Source organism: Dermacentor albipictus, chromosome 2 (assembly GCF_038994185.2).
Source record: "Dermacentor albipictus isolate Rhodes 1998 colony chromosome 2, USDA_Dalb.pri_finalv2, whole genome shotgun sequence".
Classification (NCBI taxonomy): Eukaryota; Metazoa; Arthropoda; class Arachnida; order Ixodida; family Ixodidae; genus Dermacentor; species Dermacentor albipictus.
The window spans coordinates 206,852,470-206,877,399 of NC_091822.1; the positions used below are offsets into that span (position 1 = coordinate 206,852,470).

General features: G+C 49.0%; 1 protein-coding gene across 6 annotated transcripts in view; it reads right to left on the reverse strand.

Annotated features, from left to right (window-relative positions):
* Positions 1–24,930, reverse strand: part of LOC135903402 (neprilysin-1-like) — a 553,033-nt gene that overhangs the window by 421,137 nt on the left and 106,966 nt on the right. For all 6 annotated transcript variants that reach the window (XR_011512359.1, XR_011512358.1, XM_065433718.1 and 3 more), the window contains exon 7: positions 22,886–23,358. Coding sequence is in view for 4 of the 6 variants with exons in the window: in XM_065433718.1 (XP_065289790.1) it covers positions 22,886–23,358 (473 nt within the window). In the remaining 2 variants the exon portion in view is untranslated. The remainder of the gene's footprint in view (positions 1–22,885; positions 23,359–24,930) is intronic.

Genomic DNA, 24,930 nt, shown 5'->3' on the forward strand with positions numbered 1-24,930 from the left:
CCAGGTGGGACAGGAGGAACTAAAGTTCGTGAAATGAACGCGTATGCAACGCTGTACACAATGTACCGCGCCACGGCAATGGCAACGGACGAAGGAATATCCGCGGGAAATTTTTGCCCTCTTTGGTGAAGTCATGCTAACGTGCTAACAATTGTTTAGTATTGCTGCGGAGCGCGCGGGTGCGAGCAGAACGGTTGCGCGCAGCGTGGCGTGGTTTCGCAAATGTAAACAAGAGAGGAGAGCTGGCCCGATAGGCGGAGCAACGCTATGAGCAAAGCCAACTTCCAGCTCCACTTTAGCTTCACAAAGAGTGACGTCAGGGCCTCTCCTGAGTTTCCTTCCTCCGTGGCGCAGAGGAACCATGAGGCGGAAAGCAGAGGAGGGTATGGCGAACGTGTGCGTAGCGTAGTGTGGCGACGACAGCTACGAGATGGCGCCAGAGTAGCAAGCATCGTCTGAGAGGTTCGTCGGCAGCAGCTTCTGTGAATCGCGTCCATGCGTCACCCATGCGCTGACTCACGCGATCTCCAGATTAGCGAGGCAATGGCACCACACTTTGCCCCGTTGCAACGTGCCGCACGAGACTGGTCGTCCACGCCAGCCAATATATTGCGAAATGACAACACGTATAGAGCTGCACACAAATTTCGCATTAGAAAGTATCGTAATCATCCGTGATTTTTTCTGTCAATTGCATGTGCTCTGAAGTAATAAACAATGCAGAAGTGTCACTGGTCGCTTATGCTCTTATGCATCTCAATATAGCTAGGTATTGTATAAAACCAGATTGCTTACCTTGTAAACGTTTGCTTCCAGAGTTGTCTCTGCACATTTTGCACTTTATGAAGAGGGGAAGCTAGGGAACAGCTTAGAAGTTGTACCACTGCTCCACGTATTGCAATTACTCATTTTGTGCTAAGTGTGTTGTGTTGTAATGTTACCTATGCAAATGCGCCACATACAATTTCTTGCGCATGTGAAGACACAACAAAGTGCCTTCTCTGCTGCTGACCAGCTTTTCACGCTAACAATGGGCTCTGTGAGCTGTACTCCATCTCAATAGTTGCTTGCAGCACTGGGGAAGCTGCTGCGGATTAGCGAACAGGAAGGCTGAATACCCCTCAAGATGTGTTCATCTGCGTCACGTCGTCTGCTCGGTATCTGCTTGCCATCCTGCCAGTACATGCTCCATGATTGGTCGGCTGATGCAAAAAATGTTTTCGACGCCATAACCACAAGTTTTCTTTACAAGCAAGCGACAGCGGAGCTTCGCTTCTCATGTACGCTTTCCCTCCATTTACCTTGCAGCTTCCTTAATAAGTGTTCACCGCTACCGCTGTGCTTTGAGTGTAACTTGCTTTGTGGGCACAAGTTCGCTCAGCAAAAGCCAGTTTCGTCATTCACAGTATAGCTCCTGTGTTCTTTACCGTCATACTACGTAACATCTGGTGAAGGTGCTAGTACGTTCCTGTACCGAACGCCCCCGCAAAGCCGTGAGCCAAGCCCCAGCCACTAAGACAACACCAACGTTGTCAAAGGCCAGCGATCTAGCTGCAGGCTGCAAGGGCTACCTCCGTAGCACGGACTTTTGACTGAGAAGACCAGGAGGTACACGGCCACGATAGCATTTATAATGCCAGTCCTAGTGTCGCCAACGCCGATCGTGCTGCAGCAGCCCAGGGAGCAACCGACGTTTCGCGGTTCAACATTCGAGGACCCGGAAAGCTGGCTTGCGACGTATCAGAGGGTCGCTCAATTACCTCACTCACTCAATTACCGAATGGCCCTCAGTCCCCAGCAGCTGCAGAGAATCTGACCAAGGCGGCGGTCAGACCTGTAATGCAGGAGGGTGCTAAGAATCTCTGGATCCGGACCGGCCGCCAATGGAAACTGACGCTTGCAATGTTTAACACCCGAACCCTCTCGAGTGAGCCTAGCTTAGCAGGACTCTTTGAGGAATTATCAGACATTGTTTGGGATATCATCGGCCTTAGTGAGATTAGAGGAACTGGTGAGGCTACACATTGCTGAATAACGGACATGTCCTCTGCTATAGAGGTCTCCTAGATAAGAAGCAATACGGGGTAGGACTCCTAATCCATAAAAACATAGCGGGCAAGATTGACGAATTCTACAGCATTAATGAGAGGGTAGCTGCAGTCGTAATCAAGCTTAATAAGAAGTATAGATTAAAGGTAGTACAAGCCTAAGCTCCAACATTCAGTCGCGAAGACGAGAAAGTAGATCAGTTTTATGAAGAAGTTGAATTAGCGATGAGAAAAGTGCAAACTCGATATACAGTAGTAATGGGTGACTTCAATGCAAAAGTGGGCAAAAGCAGGTCGGTCAGCAGGCTATTGGCAACTACGGTGTCGATTCTAGAAACGCTAGAGAAGTTCTGGTAGAATTTGCAGAAAGGAATAAGCTTCGAATAATGAACACCTTTTTCAGGAAGCGTAGCAACAGAAAGTGGACCCGGAAAAGCCCTAATGATGAAACAAGAAATTAAATTGACTTCATGCTTTCTGCTAATCCCGGCATAGTGCAGGATGTAGAACTGATAGGTACGGTAAAGTGCAGTGATCATAGGTGAGTGAGGGCTAGGATTCACCTCAATTTGAACAGAGAAAGAGCAAAATTGGTCAAGAAGAAACAAGTCAACCTTGAGGCATTAAAGGTAAAAGTAGAAAAATTCAGGCTGGTACTTGCAAACAAATATGCAGCCTTAGAACAGAGAGATGATGATGACATAGAGCTAATGAATGAAACATTAACTAGGTTGGCTTCAGAGGCAACAGTTCAAGTGGGAGGCCAGGCACCAAGGCAACCAGTAGGCAAGCTCTCTCAAGTAACAAAGGACCTAAAAAAGAAACGACAAAAAATGAAAGTGTACAACTCAAGAGATAAGATAGAGTTCGCGGAACTGTCAAAACTGATCAAGGCGAAAATAAGTGATATCCGAACCTATAACGAGAGAAAGACGGAAGAAGCCGTAAAACGTGGACGCAGCCTGAAATCAGTAAGAAAAAAACTTGGCATAGGACAAACCAAGATATATGCACTAAAAGATAAGCAGGGTAATATCATCAGCAATTTCGAAGACACAGTAAAAGCAGCGGAAGAATTCTATACTGACCTGTACAGTACCCAGAGGAGTCAGGATACCTCAATTACTCGTACAAACAGTAATGAACAGGATACAGAAGCTCCTCCTATAACTAGCGATGAGGTCTGAAGGACCCTAAAAGACATGAAACGAGGAAGACCGGCAGGAGAAGATGGAAAACAGTCTATTTAATCAAAGATGGAGGAAACATAATGCTTGGAAAACTAGGGGCGCTTTATAGGAAATGTCTATCGACTGCAAGGGTCCCAGAAAACTGGAAGAATTCAAACATTATACGAATGCACAAAAAGAGAGACGTTAAAAAACTGAAAAATTATAGGCCCATTAGCTTACTTCCATATTATATAAAATATTTACCAAAATAATCTTCAGTAGAATAAGGGCAACACTGGGCTTTATTCAACCAAGGGAAGAGGCTGGCTTCAGGAAGAGACACTCTACAGTGGATCACATCCATGTCATCAATCAGGTTATCGAGAAATCCGCAAAGTACAATAAGCCTCTTTATATGGCTTTTACAGATTACGAAAATGCATTTGATTCAGTAGAGATACCAGCAGTCATAGATGCACTACATAATCAAGGAGTAGAGAACGCTTACGTAAATACGTTGGAAAATATCTACATAGGTTCTACAGCTACCTTAATTCTGCATAAAAAAGCAGGGAGATACCTATAAAGAAAGTGGATAGACAGGGAGACAAAATCTCTTATGCTATTCACTGCGGGGTTGGAAGAAGTATTCAAGCTGTTAAACTGGGAAGGCTTAGCAGCAAAGAACAACGGCGAATATCTCAGCAACCTTCCGCTTGCAATGACATTCTTCTATTCAGCAACACTGCAGACGAGTTACAACAAATGGTTGACGACCTTAACAGAGAGAGTGTAAGAGCGGGGTTGAAGATTAATATGCAGAAGACAAAGATAATGACGAATAGCCGGGCAAAGGAACTAGAGTTCAGGATCGCCAGTCGGCCTCTAGAGTCTCTGAAGGAGTACGTTTACCTATAGGTAAATTAATCACAGGGAACCCTTATCGTGAGAAAAAAATTCACAGAATAAAAATGGGTTGGATCGCATACGGCACACATTGCACGCTCCTGACTGGAAGCTTACCATTATCATTGAAATAGAAGGTGTACAATCAGTGCATTTTACCGGTGCTGACATATGGGGCAGAGACTCGTAGACTGACAAAGAAGCTTGAGAATAAGTTAAGGGCTACACAAAGAGAGATGGAACGAAAAACGCTAGGCATAACGTTAAGAGACAGAAGGAGAGCGGTTTGGATCAGAGAACAAACGGGTATAGACGATATCCTAATAGACATTAAGAGAAAAAAAAATGGCTGTGGCTTAGCTGAGGTTAAGCCCAGGATGGGAAGCATACTAGCCTTTATTTTAACGCGACAGCGTTAAGGAGCTCGTGTCGCAGAAAAGCCGGTGTCGTCGGCGTCGGCTCAGGCGTGCGGCGCTTGCTCAGGCGTACATTTCGTTGTCGCGCCGAACGCTGCGTTGCTCGACGCTCACCGCGTCCCATGCGGGGCGCGTAGTCGCTGCGCCGTAGCAAAGCCATCTAGAAACAGTCTCTGTAGCACGCCGCAACCATCGCTTCTCATTCCAACGAGCAGCTCTGTCTCCAGGAGGCATCTCACCTCGTGAGTGTCTAGCAGAGGCAAGCGCATATGGCCTCGAGCTCCACCACTGGAAAAGCTGGCGCCACCGTCGGCGTGACGTGCTAGGAGGGATCACGTGGACATAGCGGCCGCGTCGGCTGCTTCGGGCGCGCCGAAGCGAGCTGAAAACGAGTTTATATTCCCTTGTACGCTGCGGTCCTCATTTAGTGGCGAAATTTTCCCGCTTCGAGTGTCTCCTTTACAACGCTTGAAAGCACTACAATAGGTAGTGGCTGCCCTTGAAGGCGCGCAACATGGTAGGCTACTGCTCGGTGCCGCAATGCCGGACGCACGCAGCCGAGCACGGTGTCAGCCTTATTCACACGTAGCCGCAGGAGAAGAAGCTGTGTGAAGCTTGGCTCGCGAAACATAAAACCGGCAAACAGTCATCGGCTACAACTCGGGTATGCAGCAAGCACAGACGCGAGGAAGATTTCTGCTACGGCGCCCGGTCTGCGATGTTCTGAAAACGCGCACTGAGACACTCGCCCGAGTCCGCTGCCCGACTAATGTCATGACGGTTTGGTCTATGAACTTGTCGATGCTATAGATACTGGCAAGTTCAGTGGAGTGGAAAGGCAGCGGTAAGGAGCACATTTTAAAGAAGCATGGCATATGGTCATGTTTGTGTTATGAATTAATGCACTGGATTACAAAAAAGGAGCAGCGGGAAATTGCACGCTGAGAACACCGATAAGCATACAGTGCGACGCAACTCGAGAAATAATATTGAAAGGTCAAAGAATTTAGAAGAAAAAAAAGATTGAATCGTCGCGACGGCACATCACAATCCCCGTAGGCATTGAAGTCTCTATAATGAAATTATTTTTGAACAGCTCTGATAGCGCCCACGCAACAATGGTTGCTTGGATACTGTCAAATGCTCATATTCTGCGGCCTGAAGCTCATGGCACGGTGCGAAAACGCGCGCGCGGGGAAAGCGAAACAGTGCGCGGACAAGCATGCAGACGCGCAGTCGGTCGCTGCGAATCTGCGCGATCGCTGCATTGAGGCTTCGTTCTATTACACTCCATTTAGTTATCAAAACACTATAAGAACATATTTCAAATAGTTTGCTCTCAGCGTTTACCTACCTTTCACGCAAGAAGCCGGTTCGGGAGACTCCATCGCGGCGACTGCGCACAGTGGCGTTCACTGTGCGTATTCGGTAAACAGATTGCGTCTGCATGTAAACGATTGTGTGCTTTCAGTTTGCCCAAGATTATTATTTAGACAGTAAGAAACTTCTCTCGTCTCGAAAGTACTTAAAGAAATGTCCGGGAGAGCTCGCGCGTGGTGTTTTCAGTGAGCGCTGACATCAAAACCTATGAGGAGCGCGCCACGTGATCCCTCATACTACGCCAGCGAGGCGCTTCCGATAGATGGCGACTCCGTAACTCCTCGCCGCCAATACCGCCGCGACGCCGCGAGCGACGGCGCGAGTTGGAGCCCCGTTTCTCCTCTGTCGTGACGTCACGGTGTCACGTGGTCAGCCTTGAAGGCGACGCCGCGAGCGACGGCGCGAGTTGGAGCCCCATTTCTCCTCTGTCGTGACGTCACGGTGTCACGTGGTATTGAAGGTGACACCGCCGCGCCTGAGGAGCTGGGTTGAGCTCTAGTAATATGCTTCGCATAAAAAATTGGAGGACGCTTTAGCTTCGCCTTCAAGAGTGGAACGCAACAGCGTTCCCGTCGACCCGCCAAGGGGTGTAAGACAATGGGCTACGGCGCAGCGACTACGCGCCCCGCATCGGACGCGGTGAGCGTCGAGCAACGCAGCGTTCGGCGCGGCAACGAAATGTGCGCCTGAGCAAGCGACGCACGCCTGAGCCTTAGAAACAGCTCGTTTCTAAGGCAACACCGCATTCACTAGAGGCGCTTTTGTACCGCTTTGAAGCATCGAACTCGTGGCAGCTCTTACAAATGACGGGGAAATGATAGAACGTGCTTTCGTTGACTACTATAGCACGCTGCTAAGCAAGAGGACAATCGAGATCTCTGCGTTTAAGAGTGAATATTTACCTCTTATGCCGAAAATTGATGGTCAACTCAAGGATGCCCTTGAGAGGCCGATTTCTGTAGCAGAAATTGAAAAGGCTATAGATGACCTTAGTGTAAGGAAATCGCCTGGACCGGACGGACTTGGGGCAGCGATATATGAAATTTTCAAGGTTGAAATGGCTGAGGCTCTGCACCGCGTCATAACCAAGTGTTACGAACAAAAATGGACGCCTCCTTCTTTCCGACAGACACACGTAGTACTGATACCTAAATCAACAGACCCCATTAAACTTCAATCCGTAGAGACCTACCGGCCAATGAGCTTAGCAAATATTGTTTATAAAGTATTTATGAAGGTGCTCGCCCATCGCCTTCAAAGTGTAGTCAAATCCCTAGTAGGTACACATCAGACATGTGGTATAAAAGGCAGGACTATATTCACAAATATACATATAGCGCGAAGCATACTTGAATGTTGCGATACGATGGGAGATCATGTAGCTATGCTACAACTAGATTTGGCCAAAGCTTTTGACAGGGTGTCCCACAAAATCCTGTTTATGCTTCTTGATTATGTTAATGTCGGATCAGTCATTTTGGGCGGGGTAAAAATGATGTATGATGGTTGTACCACAAACTTAATTATTAACAAACTGAGTAGGCGGATTGCAGTAATGTCTAGCATAAAGCAAGGCTGTCCGACCTCGGCCTTGCTCTTTGGACTTTATTTAGAACCTTTCTGTTTAAAGTTACTACATAGCCATAATATTCGCGGGTACACATTCCTTGGTAGAGAAATAAAAGTTTTAGCTTATGCTGACGACATAGCAGTGTTCTGTCGCGATAAACAGAGCATTGCAGAAGCTGTGAGGGAAGCCCAAGCTTTTTGCAAAGCTTCTGGTAGTGCCATAAGTTGGTCAAAATGTTTAGGGCTTTGGCACGGGAATTGGCCAGATGCACCAGAGGTCTTTTGCAAAATGCAGTGGAGTGTATTACCCGGCACTTATCTTGGGGTTCCGCTCAGTGCCTACCGTGAGCCAATAGAATACTGGACGAGCCAGAGTGACGCAATGAAAGAGCAAACTAACAAATGGGGAGGCCATAACTTTTCGATGTTTGCTAGGGCCAAAGTATGCAATATCTTTTTAGTAGCTAAAGTGTTCTACGTCCTGCAGGTGCTATGCATGAGCCGATCTTCAATTCAAAAAATACACAGAGTGTTTGCAGAGTTTATTTGGGGTTCGGTGTGGGAACGCACGAGCAGAAGTAATTTGTTTCACACATTTCGCAATGGGGGACTTGGTTTAACGCATTTGTTTTTCAAGCAACTTGTATCGAGATTTGTTTTCTTCCGCGACCAAAGCGATGGGTTTCTGCGGACGGTAATCCAAGTGAGATTGCGCGACGCTTTGCCCGATTTTGTTGTATCGTCGCACGCAATCAAACCGATGGCACTAAAGGGCTATCTGCGTGAAGTTTCCATGGCGATACGTCTTCTAAACGCTCGTTTTTCGAAAGACTAATTGTTTGCAGTGTCACGAAAACAATTGTATAAGGATCTTGTTGAAGTGTTTATACCTACACCAGTGTATCGTTCGATGTATTACTTAGGGCCTGGACGAGATGTTTTCAAGCGAGTCAATAATATGCCTGTACGAGCTAACACAAAATCATTCTTTTTCAAACTGCATACCGGCACACTGCCTGTTAAGCCATGGCTAAGAAGCAAGGGCTTGTTTGTCCCATGGTCAGACAACTGTCTTATATGTAACAAGGAAGAAACTTTCGAACATATTTTTCTTGACTGCCACGATGACCGCTTTCTTTGGGACATCCTGCAAAGAACATTAAAAAAGGAGCTTCCTATCACTGCGTTCGGAATAAGGTTTTTGCCATGTGCTGAACCTGACGGTGTGCCGGTGGACATGTTGATGCTATTGTGTATGCAAAGTGTGTGGCGAACTCGTATGGCTGTACGCAATGCTGATGTTGATGCAAGGCTAGCAATGTATTATTTTACTGAGAATGTTAATTATACAAGCGAAGTGTTGAAACTGCTAAGTGATCCGCCAAATTGCCTTCAGTGTTGGACAGTTTGGCTTCGATGAAGCCATTTTAACATGACACGCCAGTCTTAGCAACGACTAGACGTTTTAACATTCGGTTTCATTTGACAATATTTGTATGTACTTGCCAAGCCAGTAATAAAGAAAAAAAACTCGTGGCCCAGTGGTAGCGTCTCCGTCTCACACTCCGGAGACCCTAGTTCGATTCCCACCCAGCCCATCTTGCAAGTTGTTTTTTATTCATGAAGTGCCTGCTGGGATTTATCGCTCACGGCCAACGCCGCCGACGCCGACACCGACGACACCGGCTTTTCTGCGACACGGGCTCCTTAACGCTGTCGCGTTAAAAAAATGGAGCTGGGCAGGTCATGTAATGCGCCGGTTAGATAAGCGTTGGACCATTAGGGTTACAGAATGTGTACCAAGAGAAGGAAAACGCAATCAAGGACGACAAAAAACTAGGTGTAGCGATGAAATTTGGAAATGTGCGGGCGCTAGTTGGAATCGGTTGCCGCAGGACAGGGGTAATTGGAGATTGCAAGGAGAGGCCTTCGTTCTGCAGGGGACATAAAACAGGCTGATGATGATGATGACATTTAACAGCTGGCACAGCGACAACGTGGTTCGAGAATTGAGAAGCCACCTTCATGACGTGGGTTCTGTGCGAAGCGGCTTCCTGCAGACATTCACAAGCGTCATACGCAGAAAGCGAGCCCAAGCTCTACTAGAAACCCGAGTGCAGCTGCCCGATGACACCATCGCGGTCTTCACAGAGGAGATGAGCCGTCTATTCCACCGACCCGGATATGTCCGAGGAGAAGAAGTTCCGCCTACTCATGCGTGGTAGGAAGGAGGAACTTTTCGCCGGAATGATACGACGCCCACCGAAGGCCATCGACGTGTTTCTTCTCGAAGCCACCAGTATCGAGAACACTCTGGAAATGTGGAGCGGGCAGTTCAACCGCCGCACGAACTCAACAAAAAACGCCGGAGTTCCATCACTGGCCACCGACGACCTGCGCAAAACTATCAGACTGGTCGTGCCGGAGGAGCTTCAGAAGCTGCTCCCTTCATCGCGTCCTCAAGTGTCTTCGATTGCAGACGTCATACGCGAGGAGCTCCAACAATCGCACGGAGTACCTCAATCGCCGCAGCCTCAGACGGAAGTGATGACGTACGCCGCCGTAGTCCACCGTCGCGTTCCCCCTCCGCACCTGCGCCAAGGCTCGGTAACGCCACAGTTCCGTCGTCCACCACCGCAGCCGCCAGCACGCCAACCCATCGCCCCGCGCAGCATTCCAAGGAAGACTGACGTTTACCGAGCCCTCGACCACCGTCCGCTGTGCTATCACTGCAGAGAGTCCGGCCACATCTACCGCCGATGTCCTTACCGCGAGATGGGACTGCGAGGGTTAACCGTCAACGCACCGCGCCCTCAGGAAGGTGAACGCCCTCGTGATAACGCCGACTATCTCGCCGCTAATGAGGGGAGCCCTCCACAACCGTACCGTTCGCTGTCACCAGGCCGCTTCCTGTCGCCGCAACGCCGTCTATTCACTGGCCCAGCCCGAAGTCGGTCCGTCAGCCCATATCCGCAAAGCTAAAAGCAGCAACTAATAGAAGTGCCGTTGCTGTTCGTCGAACTGACGAAGATCATCCGCCTTCGACGAAGACGCCGAAGAGTCTTGCTCGACGACATAACGACACGCCGCCATCTTGACGAACGCTGGAAACAACGAATGCACCTACCAGACGCCTGACGACGCGACGTACAAGCCCAATGTCAACACGATGCAGCTGTGATCGGACGCATTGGCGCACTCGAATATAAGGTCGTGCCAGATGGCATTTCGCTATCACGGCGGCGCCGCTCACGACCTGAAATAGTCCATGTTGTACGACTACTGAAACCGTTCTACCAGCGCTAACGAACTTGGGGACATTACATAGTTGAACTTTGGACTTTCTTTCTGGGACTGTGTTACTTTATATTTTGTTTCTTTGCTGTGTCCTTTTGTATTTCACTCTCCTGTTTGTGGCGTCGGGAAGATGCTTGTTGAGAGGGGGCACTGTCACGTGGACTTGTTTACCTTTTTCCTAGTGAGCGCTCTTTCACCGTATAAAAAACTTTATCGCTCTTGCAGAGACGCGCCCGCATGTATAGGAAGTTTCCTAGAATGTTATCGATGCTTTTAGGCGTTGTTTGGTATCTCCGATGCTTGTCTAATCTGATTGCATGCGCGACGCGAATTGTGTGGAACTTTCTGGAAGACACGCGGGCACTACCGATTACTCTGTAACCATCGATAACTCGTGTATAAAAGCCGACGCGCTTGGCCGGCAGATCAGATTGCCGACCATGCTCGATGCTATTGCTGAGCTTTGAGTGTAACTTCCTTTTGTGGGCACAAGTTCGCCCAATAAAAGTCGTCACATCGTCAAAACTACGTGACAATATCATAATTAAATTACCAGTGTCAATAAGAACATTGCAGATCAACATGAAAAACTCCCAATACAGCTTCCTAGTGCTCTATATGTGCTACATAAAAGCATTTTTCTGAGCGTAAAGAAGCCCGCGAATACACGCAAAATTGCCCCGCGACTGGCCGCACGAGGCACTCTGCGTCTAATCGCGGACATCTATCCCTATCAAAGAAACATATTTGTGTAGCACCTAACGAGCAACACAAAGCTTTATTGAGAGTTTTTCATGTTGCTCTACCGTGTTCTTGTTAACACTTTTCATCTAATTATAATGTTTGAGAAGTTGTCCAATTAGTTACGACTAGTTATGTAATTAGACGGAATGCAAAAATATTCTGAGCATCTCCAAGTGACGGCAAACGACATTACGTTGGTTTTGTCCAGCTGCATGGCATTTACATATTTTTAAATCTTGGTGCATGATCACTGGGACACCCTGTATACATCCGTCCGAAATTTCCCGCACGAATGTCTGCAGAAAGTGAAAGGAAAACGTAATCACCGCTATTGGAACATATCTTTACTATGTCACATTACCTCATCTCATAAGCGGATATAGGAGGAGGCCCGGGGCACAGGCGTCGACTCCTTTATGGCACGTTCACAATATATACGCCGAAAATGTGCATCGAGCGCCGTGTGCGTGTGGTCAGAGAACTATCCAAATTACGCCCCCCTCCTAGCGGGTGGAACGGCTTCATTAGGACGGTAGTGGGTGTCAGCCTGCTGCCGGTCGTTGGCGGGGACCACATAATATGCCGGTGCGTGTGCGTGTTCCAATTATTAAATGAACTCATTATTCCTGAAGTTCTGGTGCCAAGTCGGTTCCTGCTTCTTGGGGCGATAGAGATAGCAGAAAGCCACTTTAAACGCACTTTATGATAGGAAACCAGGGAAAACATGGGGAAGGCGGGAGATGAAAATTCAAGATCATGAGTAAAACGAGAAATTGTTCTCTCTTTGCTCATCGTTACAATAGGAAAGTGGTTTGTTGGGATAGTTGGTACATGTTAACGGTAGGAAATCTAGTGGCAAAATATGCAGCACAATACGAAGATGACGATTGCACGAAGTTGGATGATAGCGGTGGGGGTGTTAAGTTGTAGGCTTGGGGATCGAACGCTCAGAGACGGTTTCCAGTTCGTTCCAGGCCAGCTTTCCCTCACTTTTTGCTCGATGTGTGTAAAGCATTAATTTGCACCGAGTGGAGGTTTACTTAGAAGGTTCGTGTCGTTCTTGGCGTTTTGCATCTACCTTGACTCCGATAACAGTAGTTTTTGTAGGTTAGTCTCTGTCGTAAGAACTTCAGTTTCTTGGAACGCAATTTTGTGATCTGCAAGTTCTGAATGTTCGGCAAGAGGACCAGTCGCGCAGTCGATACAAGGTCTTGACATCGCTATTGTGTTGTGCGATTTTTTCGTTTGGGCTTCTTTAAATCGCCAATGTATACACTACCTGACAGCCGGAACAGCTTATTTTGCAGACGACCCCTTGAGCCCAAGGGCCAGGCACCAGGAGGGAGTTCAATGGGTGATCTATAATGTTCCGTCAGTCAGACGTCAGTGTGCAATGGCGATGCCAAAAACATGAACGAAAGCTTGCACGCCGAGAGGTCCTGCCGGCTGTTACGTTCGGGCAGCGGGGTGAGACACCCAAGCAACGAACAAAAAAAAAGTCGCAGTTTCGTCCGAAAGGCGAAGCATCGATTGCGATAGCAAATTAGGAGACATCTAGCTATGCAAAGTAAAGATAGTAGTTAAATCATTTTTTCATTCCTGTCAACATGGCTTCAGAAAAATGTACTCGTGCGAAACCCAACTAGCTTGCTTTACTAATTATCTTTTTGCTGCATCTGACAATAACATTGACGTTGACTGTATTTTCTTGGACTATGCTAAGGCCTTTGATACCGTAACACACGATCTACTAAACCTTAAACTCGATCAGCTTAACATTGATCCTTTAGTATTAGCCTGGATTAAGGACTTCCTTTCCAATCGAACTCAGTACGTAACTGCCAATAACGCTTCCTCTGCTTTTTCATCCGTTACATCAAGGGTCCCGCAGGGATCCGTCCTCGGGCCTCTGCTCTTTCTAATTTATATTAACGATCTCCCTGATTGCGTGAAATCGTCTTCAATTAACCTATTTGCTGATGACTGCGTAATATATCATAGGATTAGTGACCCCGCCGATTCCACTAAACTACAAGAAGACCTTAACAATTTATCTAAATGGTGCAATGCGTGGAACATGAAACTAAACGTAAATAAATGTAAATATATGCGCATATCACGCCGCTCTAACAATACTGACACACGCATGTACTTTCTGAATAGCGCTCCTCTCAGTCAAGTTAATTTTCACAAGTATCTCGGCCTTTACATCACTCACGATCTATCATGGCGGCGAAATGCGAAAACACCCGTGTGCTTAGATTTAGGTGCACGTTAAAGAACCCCAGGTGGTCAAAATTTCCGGAGTCCTCCACTACGGCGTGCCTCATAATCAGAAAGTGGTTTTGGCACGTAAAACCCCAAATATTATTATTATATCTATCATGGCACAAGCATGTTGAATTTATAACTTCTAACGCTAATCGCACGCTAGGCTACCTACGCAGAAACTTTTACGCCGTTCCTGCATCTTTAAAACTGACGCTTTACAAAACACTCGTTCGATCAAAATTAGAGTATGCCTCGGCCATCTGGAATCCCCCTCAAATATCACTAACCCTCTCCCTCGAAGATATTCAGAATCGCGCGTGCCGCTTTATTCTATCTAATTACTCTCGTCATGCTAGCGTAACACTCATGAAGCAAACCCTTAACATACCGGAACTTTCAGTACGTCGTGCATACAGTCGCCTCTGCCTTTTCCACAAGATTTACCACAACCCGGTATTAAAAGCAAAACTTCTTACTCGTCCTTCCTACTTTTCATCCCGCAGCGATCACCTTCATAAAGTTTTCGTGCCATCTTGTCGCACGAACGCGTACTATTACTCTTTTTTACCTCGCACCTGCAATGACTGGAACCACCTCCCCGCATCGGCCGCTACTATTATAGACTCATCGGGGTTCAAGACTGCTGTTCTCCATGCCATCTAACAAATGTTTTATTCATTCATCTGCATTTTTTTTCTATGTATATGTACCACTCCTTTCTGTAGCGCCTACGGGCCTTGAAAGTATTTCAAATAAATAAATAAATAAATAAATCGGCCTATAAACTTGTAAACATAGGCATACTAACTAAATTAGCAAGCATGATGTAACGCACGCACAAGCAAACGTGAAAACATTTCACTCAAGGACCGCGGTAACTCGCTTTCAAAACACTGGAGTGCAGAAGCGCGGTAGCAGCAGCGAGCGAATTGATCATCGTGCTGCGTCTCGCATCAACGCGAACTAAGCCGCAAAAACAGCGCGCCATGGACTCTGTCCCTGTCGCAGATAGCTGTTACGTCTCAACACCACAAAGGCGTCAATTGGACGTTTGCCACGAGTCAAAGCACCACCAAGAGGGTCCAGATGTGAACTGAGAAGCTCAACTTGCTCCTGCATGGAGTCGGCTTCCGTAACTTGAGCTGTGTGACTAAGAAATTAAGCCCTTTCTCCTTCATTTTCTACAACCTGACGTAGCGGTTGTTGGACATGGTGGATTCCTTGCCCTAGCGCCACCTTAAGCCTCAACATGGCTTACAAGATACAGCAGCCCGCAGTAGAACTCCCCCCACCGCCCATGCGCGTGACGGAAGACGGCGCGCTTCCTCCCTGCTTTACTCCCTTTGGTGCGCGGGATTGCGCCGCGGCTTACCATCGCACGCATTCACTCGCACATACGGCGCGCGGCAACTATTTTATGGCCCTTGGACTTTACACGCAACTTCGCGACGACGGCAAAGGCGACGCCGACGGCAGAAATGCGCCTGGAGTGTCCATATAATTGCTATCGCTATAAAAAGCAGGGTCTGCGCAAAATATAGGAAAGGGGTGAGAGAGTGGGCAGTGTGGAGAGTTTGGTGTATATATCAAAGGGAGAGAAAGATACGGAAGTACGCTTGTCGGGCCCCAGCCCCTCTTCCCCCCTCCCCACCACCAGAAAAAATAAAAAATCTGCGCCTATGCTTGTTCTCAGGCTAAGTATAAAAAGGCAAAACACTGCAACTCGTGACGCCACGCGTATTAATTGGAATAGTAATGCATGTCTCTTCTCAACGACTTGTAGTGCTGTCCCTTTGGCCTTGTACTCAGCGTGACAAGAGCCGCTGATGACGCTGTTTAAGATATTGACACGTATCCTTCTTTTTCTTTATCGGGTCACCGCGTTTCACCATCTAGCAATTGTTATCGCTCACGGAGCACGCACCTGCACGTACCAGAAGTTTCTCGAATGTTATCGATGGTTCTATCCGCTGTCCGTTGTTGCCGAACCTTGTCCAGTCTGCATGTTTGCGCGACGCGAATTGCGTAGTACTTTCTGTAAGACACGCGAGCACCAGCGATTACTCTGGAACCTTCGATGTCTCATGTATAAAAGTCGACGCGCTTGACCCACTGATCAGATTTTGACGATCACCGACTCTGTTCGCCGCTATCGTTGTGCTTTGAGAGTAGCCTGTTTTTGTGGGCACATGTTCGCCCAATAAAACGCACGTTTCGTCATTCAAAGTATTGCTCCTGTGTTCACCTTCTCTACTACGTGACATCTGGTGAAGGTGCTTTGCGTTCACGTACCGGACACCCCCGCAAAGCCGTGATCTCAGCCCGTACTCGGAACACAACACTAACATTGCCAAGGGTCTGCGAAGAAGCCGCGGGCTGCGGGGACTACCCTGGAGCACGCACTTTTGCCTGAGGCGACCAGGGATATTGTCGCCAAATCAACAACAATGGCAACTTCAGCATACCCCATCGTGCTTCAACAACCTAGGCAGCCAAATGCTTTCCGTGAAGCTTCGTCGGACGATCCAGAAACATGGCTCAAGGCTTTCGAAAGGATCTCAGCCTTCAACAACTGTACATCTGAGGATAAGCTGCGCCATGTGTAGTTCTTGGAAGATGCCGCCAGGACATGGTTCGAAAACCAGGAGTCCACCCTCACAACGTGGGACCCGTTCCGCGGTAACTTGCTCAGGACTTTCACGAACGTTGTCCAGAAAGAAAAGGCCGAAGCACTATTGGATGTCCCAATGCAGCTACCAAACGAGATCGTTGTCGTGTTTACAGAAGAAATGAGCCTTCTACTACGCCACCCCGACCCGGAAATGTCCGAGTAGAAGAAAGTTCACCTACTCATGCGTGGTGGGAAGCAAGAACTTGCTTCAATATATTGTAACAGATACGAAAGGCACGGACAAGAAAGAAATAAAGAGAAGACAAAGAGAACGAGGAGTTTGGGAGGCCGGGTTGCGCTGAGATCACGCTATGATCATCGTCCATGTCCTGTAAATAAAACCATTTCTTCGCAACTCTTCGTAACAATATAGACATTTTAAACGAAACTCACCGAATAACGCCAAAGAGTTTCTTCGCGAAGCTACCAGCATCGAAAAACTCTGAAAATGTGGAAACGGCAATTCAACCCCTGCCTATCGCAGCAAACTACGCCGAACTTCAATCATTGGGAACCGACAACCTGCGCGAGACTATCAGAGCGGTCGTTCAGGAGAAGCGTTAGAAGTTGTTTCCTTCCTCACTGTCTCAAGCGCCTTCGATCACCGACGTCGTATGCGAGGAGATCCAAGAGTCACTCGGACTCCCTCACGGGCCAGAGTTTCCGCCGGGAGCGATTGCGTACGCCGCCGTATCCCGCTGTCACGTTCCCCCTCTGCGCCCGCCCGAGGACCCGGTAACCCCACGGTTCGGTCGTCCACCGCCGCCAGCACGCCAACCTGTTGCCCTGCGCAGCATTCAAAGGAAGACTGACGTTTGGCGCACCCCCGATCACCGTCCGCTCTGCTGTAACTGCGAAGAAGCGGGCCACGTCTACCGCTGAAGACAATACCGCGAGATGGGCCTACGAGCCTTCGCCGTCAACGCGCTGCGTCCACAGCTTGTAGAGCAACCTCGCGACATCGCCGGCTATCTCGCCACCACTAAGCGGAGCTCTCGACGACCGTCCTATTCGCCGTCACCAGCCCACTACCTGTCACAGCAGCGCCAACCATACAGTTGCCAAGCCGGGGGTTGGTCCGCAGGCCATTTTCCGGAAAAATAAAAGCAGCAACCGATGGAGATGCGGTTGCTGTAGGCTGAAATACCAAACATCCTCCGCCGACGACGAAGATGCGTCGTGCCATCTCGACGACGTAGCAACGACACGCAGCTATCCCGACAAAGAGTGGAAGACAATACACCGACGAAAGTTGACTTGACTACGCGAGCTACCAGCCAAAGGTCAACGCGACGCAGCCGTGGTCTGACGCCAACACCTAACTGCAACGCCACACAAAGAACCACCGACCTCGACGTGTTTCTCGATGGCCACGAAGTCACCCCGCTTGTAGGCACTGGAGTTGATAGTCCATCATCAGTGTATTATTCGCCGCAAGCTTGAATAAAATCAAGACTCCATGGGACGGCCCTCAAATTTGGACAGCTGGAGGAAACCTCATAACACCGACGGGAATCTGCGCGGCAAGAAATATAGGTAATGACCGGACCTATCCCGCCATATTCGTTGTCCTCCAACAGTGCTTACGAGATGTAATTCTCAGCATGGACTTTCTGAACCAAAAAGGCGCAATCATCGTCCTGAGGGCTAAGTCGATAACGCTGTCAACAGACTTAGCGATACTGACAGAGAGGCCTTCCAGACAGCGTGCCTTGAGTATACTCGAAGATCAAGTCAAGTCAGCGTCCCGCGTCGCTCCAGCATTATTATTCCCGTCAGCACCGAAACACCCGCTGACATAAGGCGTCATCGAGGGTGACCAATGTCTGCTACTCGACCATGAAATTTGCGTCTCAAGAGGGATCGCTCGAAAGTGTGGGAAGAACTACGTGGGGCAAAGCGGAAAGTGCCTCAACGAGCGTTTAAAGGAACGCCGGTACAATGTAGCAGAAAAGCGGGGTGGGTTCCTTGACGCCCACTGCAGGCATTGCAGGTGCACTGTTGCCGGGGTGGATGATGGTGACCACTCGACGTATGCTCCAGCATATAGAGACTGCTCCATTGTGGGAAAAGCCCGAGGTAAGATAACTCGCGAAATTATAGAAGCGGAAATGATTGATAGGCTTGGGGATAACTGTGTGTCTAAACCATAGATTGCCCTTTCCCGCAAAGAGTGATCGTACCTGCGCAATCGTGTGTAAGGGTTTTTTTGCAAACCGCGCATGTATGATGTACGCGAAAAAGTTGTATATATGTATGGGTCCCTTGCTCGAAATAAAGATTGTTGCAAGTTAGCGCCTGTGCGTGTCACGTCTCACTTTCGTCCCTGTCTTTTTTCACTCGCTATAAACCTCATGATGTCTTACCAACAAGCCCAAATCACTGCTTTACTGCACGTAGGAAAAACGAAAGTGTTGCTGACAAACATCAGCCAGGAGTTCAGGCATATCAGCAAGGGCACCACGATCGCATACATCGAGGAAATTCTGGAAACCAGCAATGCGTTTGTACTCTCGGATTCTGCCGCATCTACCCCGACGAACATAGTTCCCGAACCAGACTTCGACATAAATCCATGTCTCCACATGATTAAGCAGCAACTGCTCAGAAGTCTGCTGCGACGATACAAAGACTGCTTTTCGACGTCATCGAGTTGCACCACCAGTTGCAAAGCATCGCATAATAACCGAAGAGAGCGCTCGTTCACTCGGCCAGAGCCCCAACCGAGTTTCGACGCGAGAACATGAATCTATAAGGCAACAAGTCGACGGAATACTGCGCGACGGCCTCATCCAACCATCGAAAAGCCCGTGGGCATTTCCTGAAGAAAAAGGACGGAAGCCTACGTATCTGCGTCGATTATCGTCAACTGAACAAGATCATGAAGAAGGACGTATACCCCCTCCCACGAATAGATGACGCATTGGATCGGCTCTGCAACGCTAAATATTTCTCTTCAATGTATCTCAAGTCAGGCTGCTGGAAAATAGAAGTCGATGAGAGAGATCGCAAAAGGACCGCCTTCATCACGCTAGACGGCCTCTACGAGTTCAAGGTCATGCCATTCGGACTGTCCTCAACGCCTGCAACGTTCCATCGTGTGATGGACACAGTTTTAGCAGGATCGAAGTGGCAGACTTGTCTCGTTTACTTGGATGACGATCGCCTTAGGTGGCTTACGACACTACTACAGCCCATGTAGTCATCAGGGCTCACTCTGAAGCAGGAAAAGTGCCGCTTTGCTCAGGACGAGCTTCTGCTCCTGGGCCACGTCATCAGCAAATCTGGAGTCTGCCCTGACCCGCTAGCTGCCATCGCAGTGCGTAGATTCCTTGGCATGAGTGCCTGCTACAGGTGCTTTGTCAAGGATTTTTCACGCATCGCTGACACAGCTAAGTAAATGTGATGTCGAGTTCAAGTGGAAAACGCCGCAGGCCGACCTATTTCGAGAACTCAGGCGATGCACGCAGTCCCCACCAGTACTTGAGTACTTCGACAAGGACGCCGATACAGAAATACTACACACTGACGCCAGTAGACTGGTCCTCGGTGCCGTCCTAGTCCTCAGGAGAGACGGACGTGAACGGGCGAAGCTTACACTAGTCGGTCACTGTCAAAAGCGGAAGACAATTATTCTACGACCGAAAAGGGATGCCTCGCCATCATTTGGGCTACAGCAAAATTCCGCCCTTCCCTATATGGCAGGCCGTTCGCAGCCATCAGCGAATATCATACGTTGTGTTGGCTGCCGAATTTAAAGCACCCTTCAAGACAGATGGCACGGTGGAGCCTCAGACTGCAAGAATATGACATGAATGCTATCTACAAGTCCGGACGAAAACACTCTGATGCCAACTGTCTGTCTCGCGCTCCCATGGAGCCGCTGCTCCAAGATGACCAAGACGAACACGCCTTTTTAAGTGCAATAAGCGCAGGCCCCTTTACAGAGCAGCAGCGAGTGGACCCGGAGCTTACAAGCCTTGCTGAGTATTTGCAAGGCAAGACCAACTTTGTCCCGAAGGTATTTGGGCGAGGATTGTCTTCGTTTTCTTCTTACGGAACACCGTCCTGGTGCAGAACTTTTCGCCAGCCCACGCATATTACCTTCTCATTGTTTCCGGTCAGAAACCCTGCACGCCTACATGATGGGCACCTGGTGTTTTCCCGTAAGCTTACGAGAATACAAGAGAAGTACTATTGGCCGCGCCTGATCGCCGGCGTCACCCGTTACGCCAAGGCATATCGAGACTGCCAGAGATTCAAGACAGCAGCGACAAGGCAGGCGCGATTAGTACAGCCGATGGAGCCCCTTTGCCGACCGCTTCAGCAGAGCTTGTGGAACATGTGGAGAAAAGTGGATCGTCGTGGCTACAGACTACATTACCCGCTGCGCCGAAACGAATGCTCTGCCTAAAGGTAGTGCGGCCAAAGGCGCTAAATTCTTTGTCGAAAATATCCTGCTGTGGCATGGTGCGTCAGAAGTCCTCATCGCCGACTTAGGAATGACATTCACTGCAGAGCTTTCCCAAACAATTTTGCAATACAGCCAGACAAGCCACAGGAGGACAGTTGCCTACCACCCACATACGAATGGTCTTACGAAACGGCTGAACAAGACCCTTGCCGACATGCTTGCAATGTACGTCGACGTCGAACAAAAGACGTGGGATGCCGCCCTGCCATACGTAACCTTCGCTTACAAAACAGCGGTGCAAGAAACAACGCAGATCACGCCGTTAAAGCACGTTTACGGCAGGAACCCGACGACGACTCCTGACGCCATGCTGCCGCACGTCACCATCGATGTCGCTGCGTATCTCCTGCGCACCGAAGAAGCCTGACAGCTCGCCCACCTACGCATCGAGAACCAACAGAGGACCGACAGCCGAAACTACAATTTGCTCCTTGAATATATGACTCTGCCTAAGCACTTCGGATGAGGTTTCTTAACGCATGTTGTATCCGTTTGTCCCTTAAACATGCCGGCATTGCGGAGTGCAGTCCAGTTTGTTTACGCTCCGCCGCTGGCAGCCCGCGCGGTAAGGCAGTGGGCACGGACGCCCCATTTGGTGATCGCTGTGTCTGAAGGGGCAAGGTTCTGATTGGTGTTGCATAAGTCGCGGGTCGCTTTTTTCGTCGCGGCGATAGATTGAATTCTTTACAAGCACTGCTCCATGAGGGCACATGTAACCGGCAAACGGAGGCCTCGGGAGAGCACCTGAGGTTGCAATAAAGCAGGCGGCGCAGGATCACTAGGGCACCCAAGGAGTAGCGGGGGGATCAAAGCTGGAAGGAGGGCGGCCCATGGGATGGGGCCGCGGAGGCCGAAGCGTACCAGGGGGTGTTCGCATAAAAACATGGCTGTCCGTGGTAGCGGACAGCCGATTTTATCCAACCCTGGCACGCGCGGGCCTCGGCAAGCTCCAACCCATGGACCAGTCCGGGTTCTAGCTTTGGTGTCCCCGTTGCAGCTTTGGTGTCCTGGAGGTGCCGCCAATAATGTGAAATAATTGCACGTTGTTACAATTAGTAAAAACACGTAAGGCACGAGAAAGCTATCATCCGCCTCGACTGACTTAGCACGAGCGCCGCAGGAGGGAGACCGTCTGTCCGACACAGCGGTCGCAAACTCGGGCATCAGTGCCCGCTGCTTCACCTATTTTACCGCGCTGGCAGCCAGCGTGCGAGGGCAAGCAAACTCGACCCCACTGCGCAATGCCGGCACGCCTTGGGGCAAACGTCTACGACATGCGCTAAGAAACCTCCTCCGTAGTGTCTAGGTGGACTCATATAAATTCAAGGTGCAAAAACCTCCAGATTGTCTCTTTCGGGCCCGTTCTTACTCGCGCCTGCGCACTAATGGCTGGCCGTCCCTCAAATGAACGTCTCGTGCACCTACGCCGTTTCCCACATGCGCTTGGTTTTCGACGCCTACCGCACGCAGGTTTACAATTGCTAATAGGTGGAGCGCGGGGTGGCGTTTCTCGAGGGGCTCGAAGTTTCTGCGTAGGCGCGAGTAAGAACGGGTGCGAGAGAGAAAATCTTTAGAAAATCTGGGTGCCTTTCGTTCTTGAATATCTGACTCTGCCTAGGCACTACGGTAGAAGAAGTTTCTTTGCAGTAAGATTCAAGGAGCAAAAGCCCCCACATTTTCTCTCTCGCACCCGTTCTTACTCGCGCATGCGCGCAAACGTACGGCGCCTCCGCAAGTACCACGCCCCGCTGTACTTACTATGGAGCATAGAGGAAGGGAAAAAAAAAACTAGGAGGGAGCGTCACGTGATTTTGTCACGCGTCACGCATGTGGAGCGGCGCGGAGCATTAGCCACGCGCTCGCGTGTTCCCTCTAACAGTGGGCCGACCTGTACATGGGCAGGCACGCAACGAAGGAAAGCATGACGATTGGCATACCTCGGCCAGAGCGAACTCGTAGTCGTGCACATCGGTTGCCACAGCGGCAGCCATGTCGTGTGCACCCATGATTGCCATGGTGCGCCGGATGTAGGCGGCATGCGCTCGCAACAGTGCCCGGTACTCGTCGGTCGCCTCGCGCACGAAGTTCGAGTGCAGCATCGGCTCGCCAAGGTCCACGGCGAGCAAGTTGGCGCGTGCGTCCCTCGGGTCCGGCTCGACGCGTAGCGACACGAAGAAGGGCAGTGCGTAGTCGATGCTGAGCCGCTGCAGCACGAAGCGTGCACGTGGCAGCCGCTCGCCCAGCTCGTACGGCCACTCGCTCAGAGAGAGGGCCCGCATGACGCGTGTCAGAGGCTGCAGTGCGTCGTGCTGCCGGCCGCGCACGTCGTGGCAGCTGTAAAATAGCCGCATCGCCGCGGTCTCGTCGCCCAGCCGTTGGTCGACGTCCAGCGGCCCCTTGCGGAAAGTCGCTGCGGGAGATTTCAATGCACGTTCATTTATTTATTTATTTATTTATTTATTTATTTATTTATTTATTTATTTATTTATTTAATACTGCCAGCCTGGATGTCAGGCTTTAGGCAGGAGTGAGGTACATAACAATACAGCATGTAGGAATACAATGTACATTTGGTCGAGCAAGTACGGCATGAGAAGAACCCACATAAGCCATACAAAGCGGAGTACAAACAATATGCCACGACAATGTGAAGTAACGTTAGCTATTGCGGAATGCGCTCAAGAAAGAAGACACCGTCGAACACTCAACCACATTGGCAGGTAGGTTATTCCATGTACGAATTGTAATTTCGCAACAGCAAACATGGCCCCGCACACTCTCAAGTTCAAGAAACGGCCACAGAGGGCGAAAAAATCGACCACCCGCCGCTGCTAATAAAACAAGCATAGTAGAAGCAACTAAGGCATGCCCGGGTAAGTAAGAGGCGCCGTAATAGGCGCAATTTTTTCTTACAAGCTTTCTTATACAATTACCGAAGCATGTTTATTACATAAACTAGAGTACAAAATTATCATTGCTAATTAGCTATTGTACTCTTCATTGGTAAGTTTATTGTTTTGTCATTATAAACGCAAATAGCGTTCAGCATCATTGATCTTCCACGTGACCTCTGACATGGATTTAAAATTTTTACCGTTATTTTCGAGTGCACGGCGGCACGGATTCATTCGTTCGCGCACTTTAGACCGGTTGCTTCTTTGTTGCTAAAACTAGTTTATTGCGCTTCCATGTCTCGCGTTACATAACTTGGGGTGAAGTGACGTGTCTGCAAGCGGACATGTAAGCCCGAAAGCTACGTTTCGGTCGTGAGCCATGCGTCTGCGTCGAAACGGGAAGCGTATTCTGCGACTGAGGACAGCGGTACCGGTGAGTCGTTTAATATCGCTGCCTGAATCCTTATGTAATATTGCTCTCGTTAACTTACAGGTGGAGACAAGTTAACGAACTAGATGCTCCATTACATATGGGCAGTCAGGACCCTACGTTGCTGTTTCCGAAATAAACTTTTAGTTGCGAGGCCATCAATAAACACACATTCACGAAAGAGAAAGCGATATCGGAACGACGTCACATTTTTCATCTCGTTGTAGCCGTAGCCATGGGGGACTGAGTAGCCTTAGGAACGTTTTTTTTTTTTTTTTTTCAAGTCCGCCTGCAAGTTCTTTCGGCCACAGAACCGAATAACCCTTTGATAAACTAAAGCTGAAGTGCTGAATTTATAGTATTGAACAGTTGCACGCATGATAATTCACCCATATTTCGTACCTGTTGGTTCGAAATGTTCTTGCTGTTCAGTTTGGTTTACATGAGGACACTTATTATTGTAGTAGTGAAGCGGTTCATCACGTTCATGCAGTAAAAGAATGCATATAATAATAAAAGAATAATACTTGAGCTGTTGGCTTGAAATGTAGTAAGGCAGGCATCATTTTTATGGAGAGTAGCAATATTTCTTTACCATGCTGCTTAAGCACTCTAGAACAAACAGTGTACGTTTGCATGTGTTCTGTAGTCACACCTC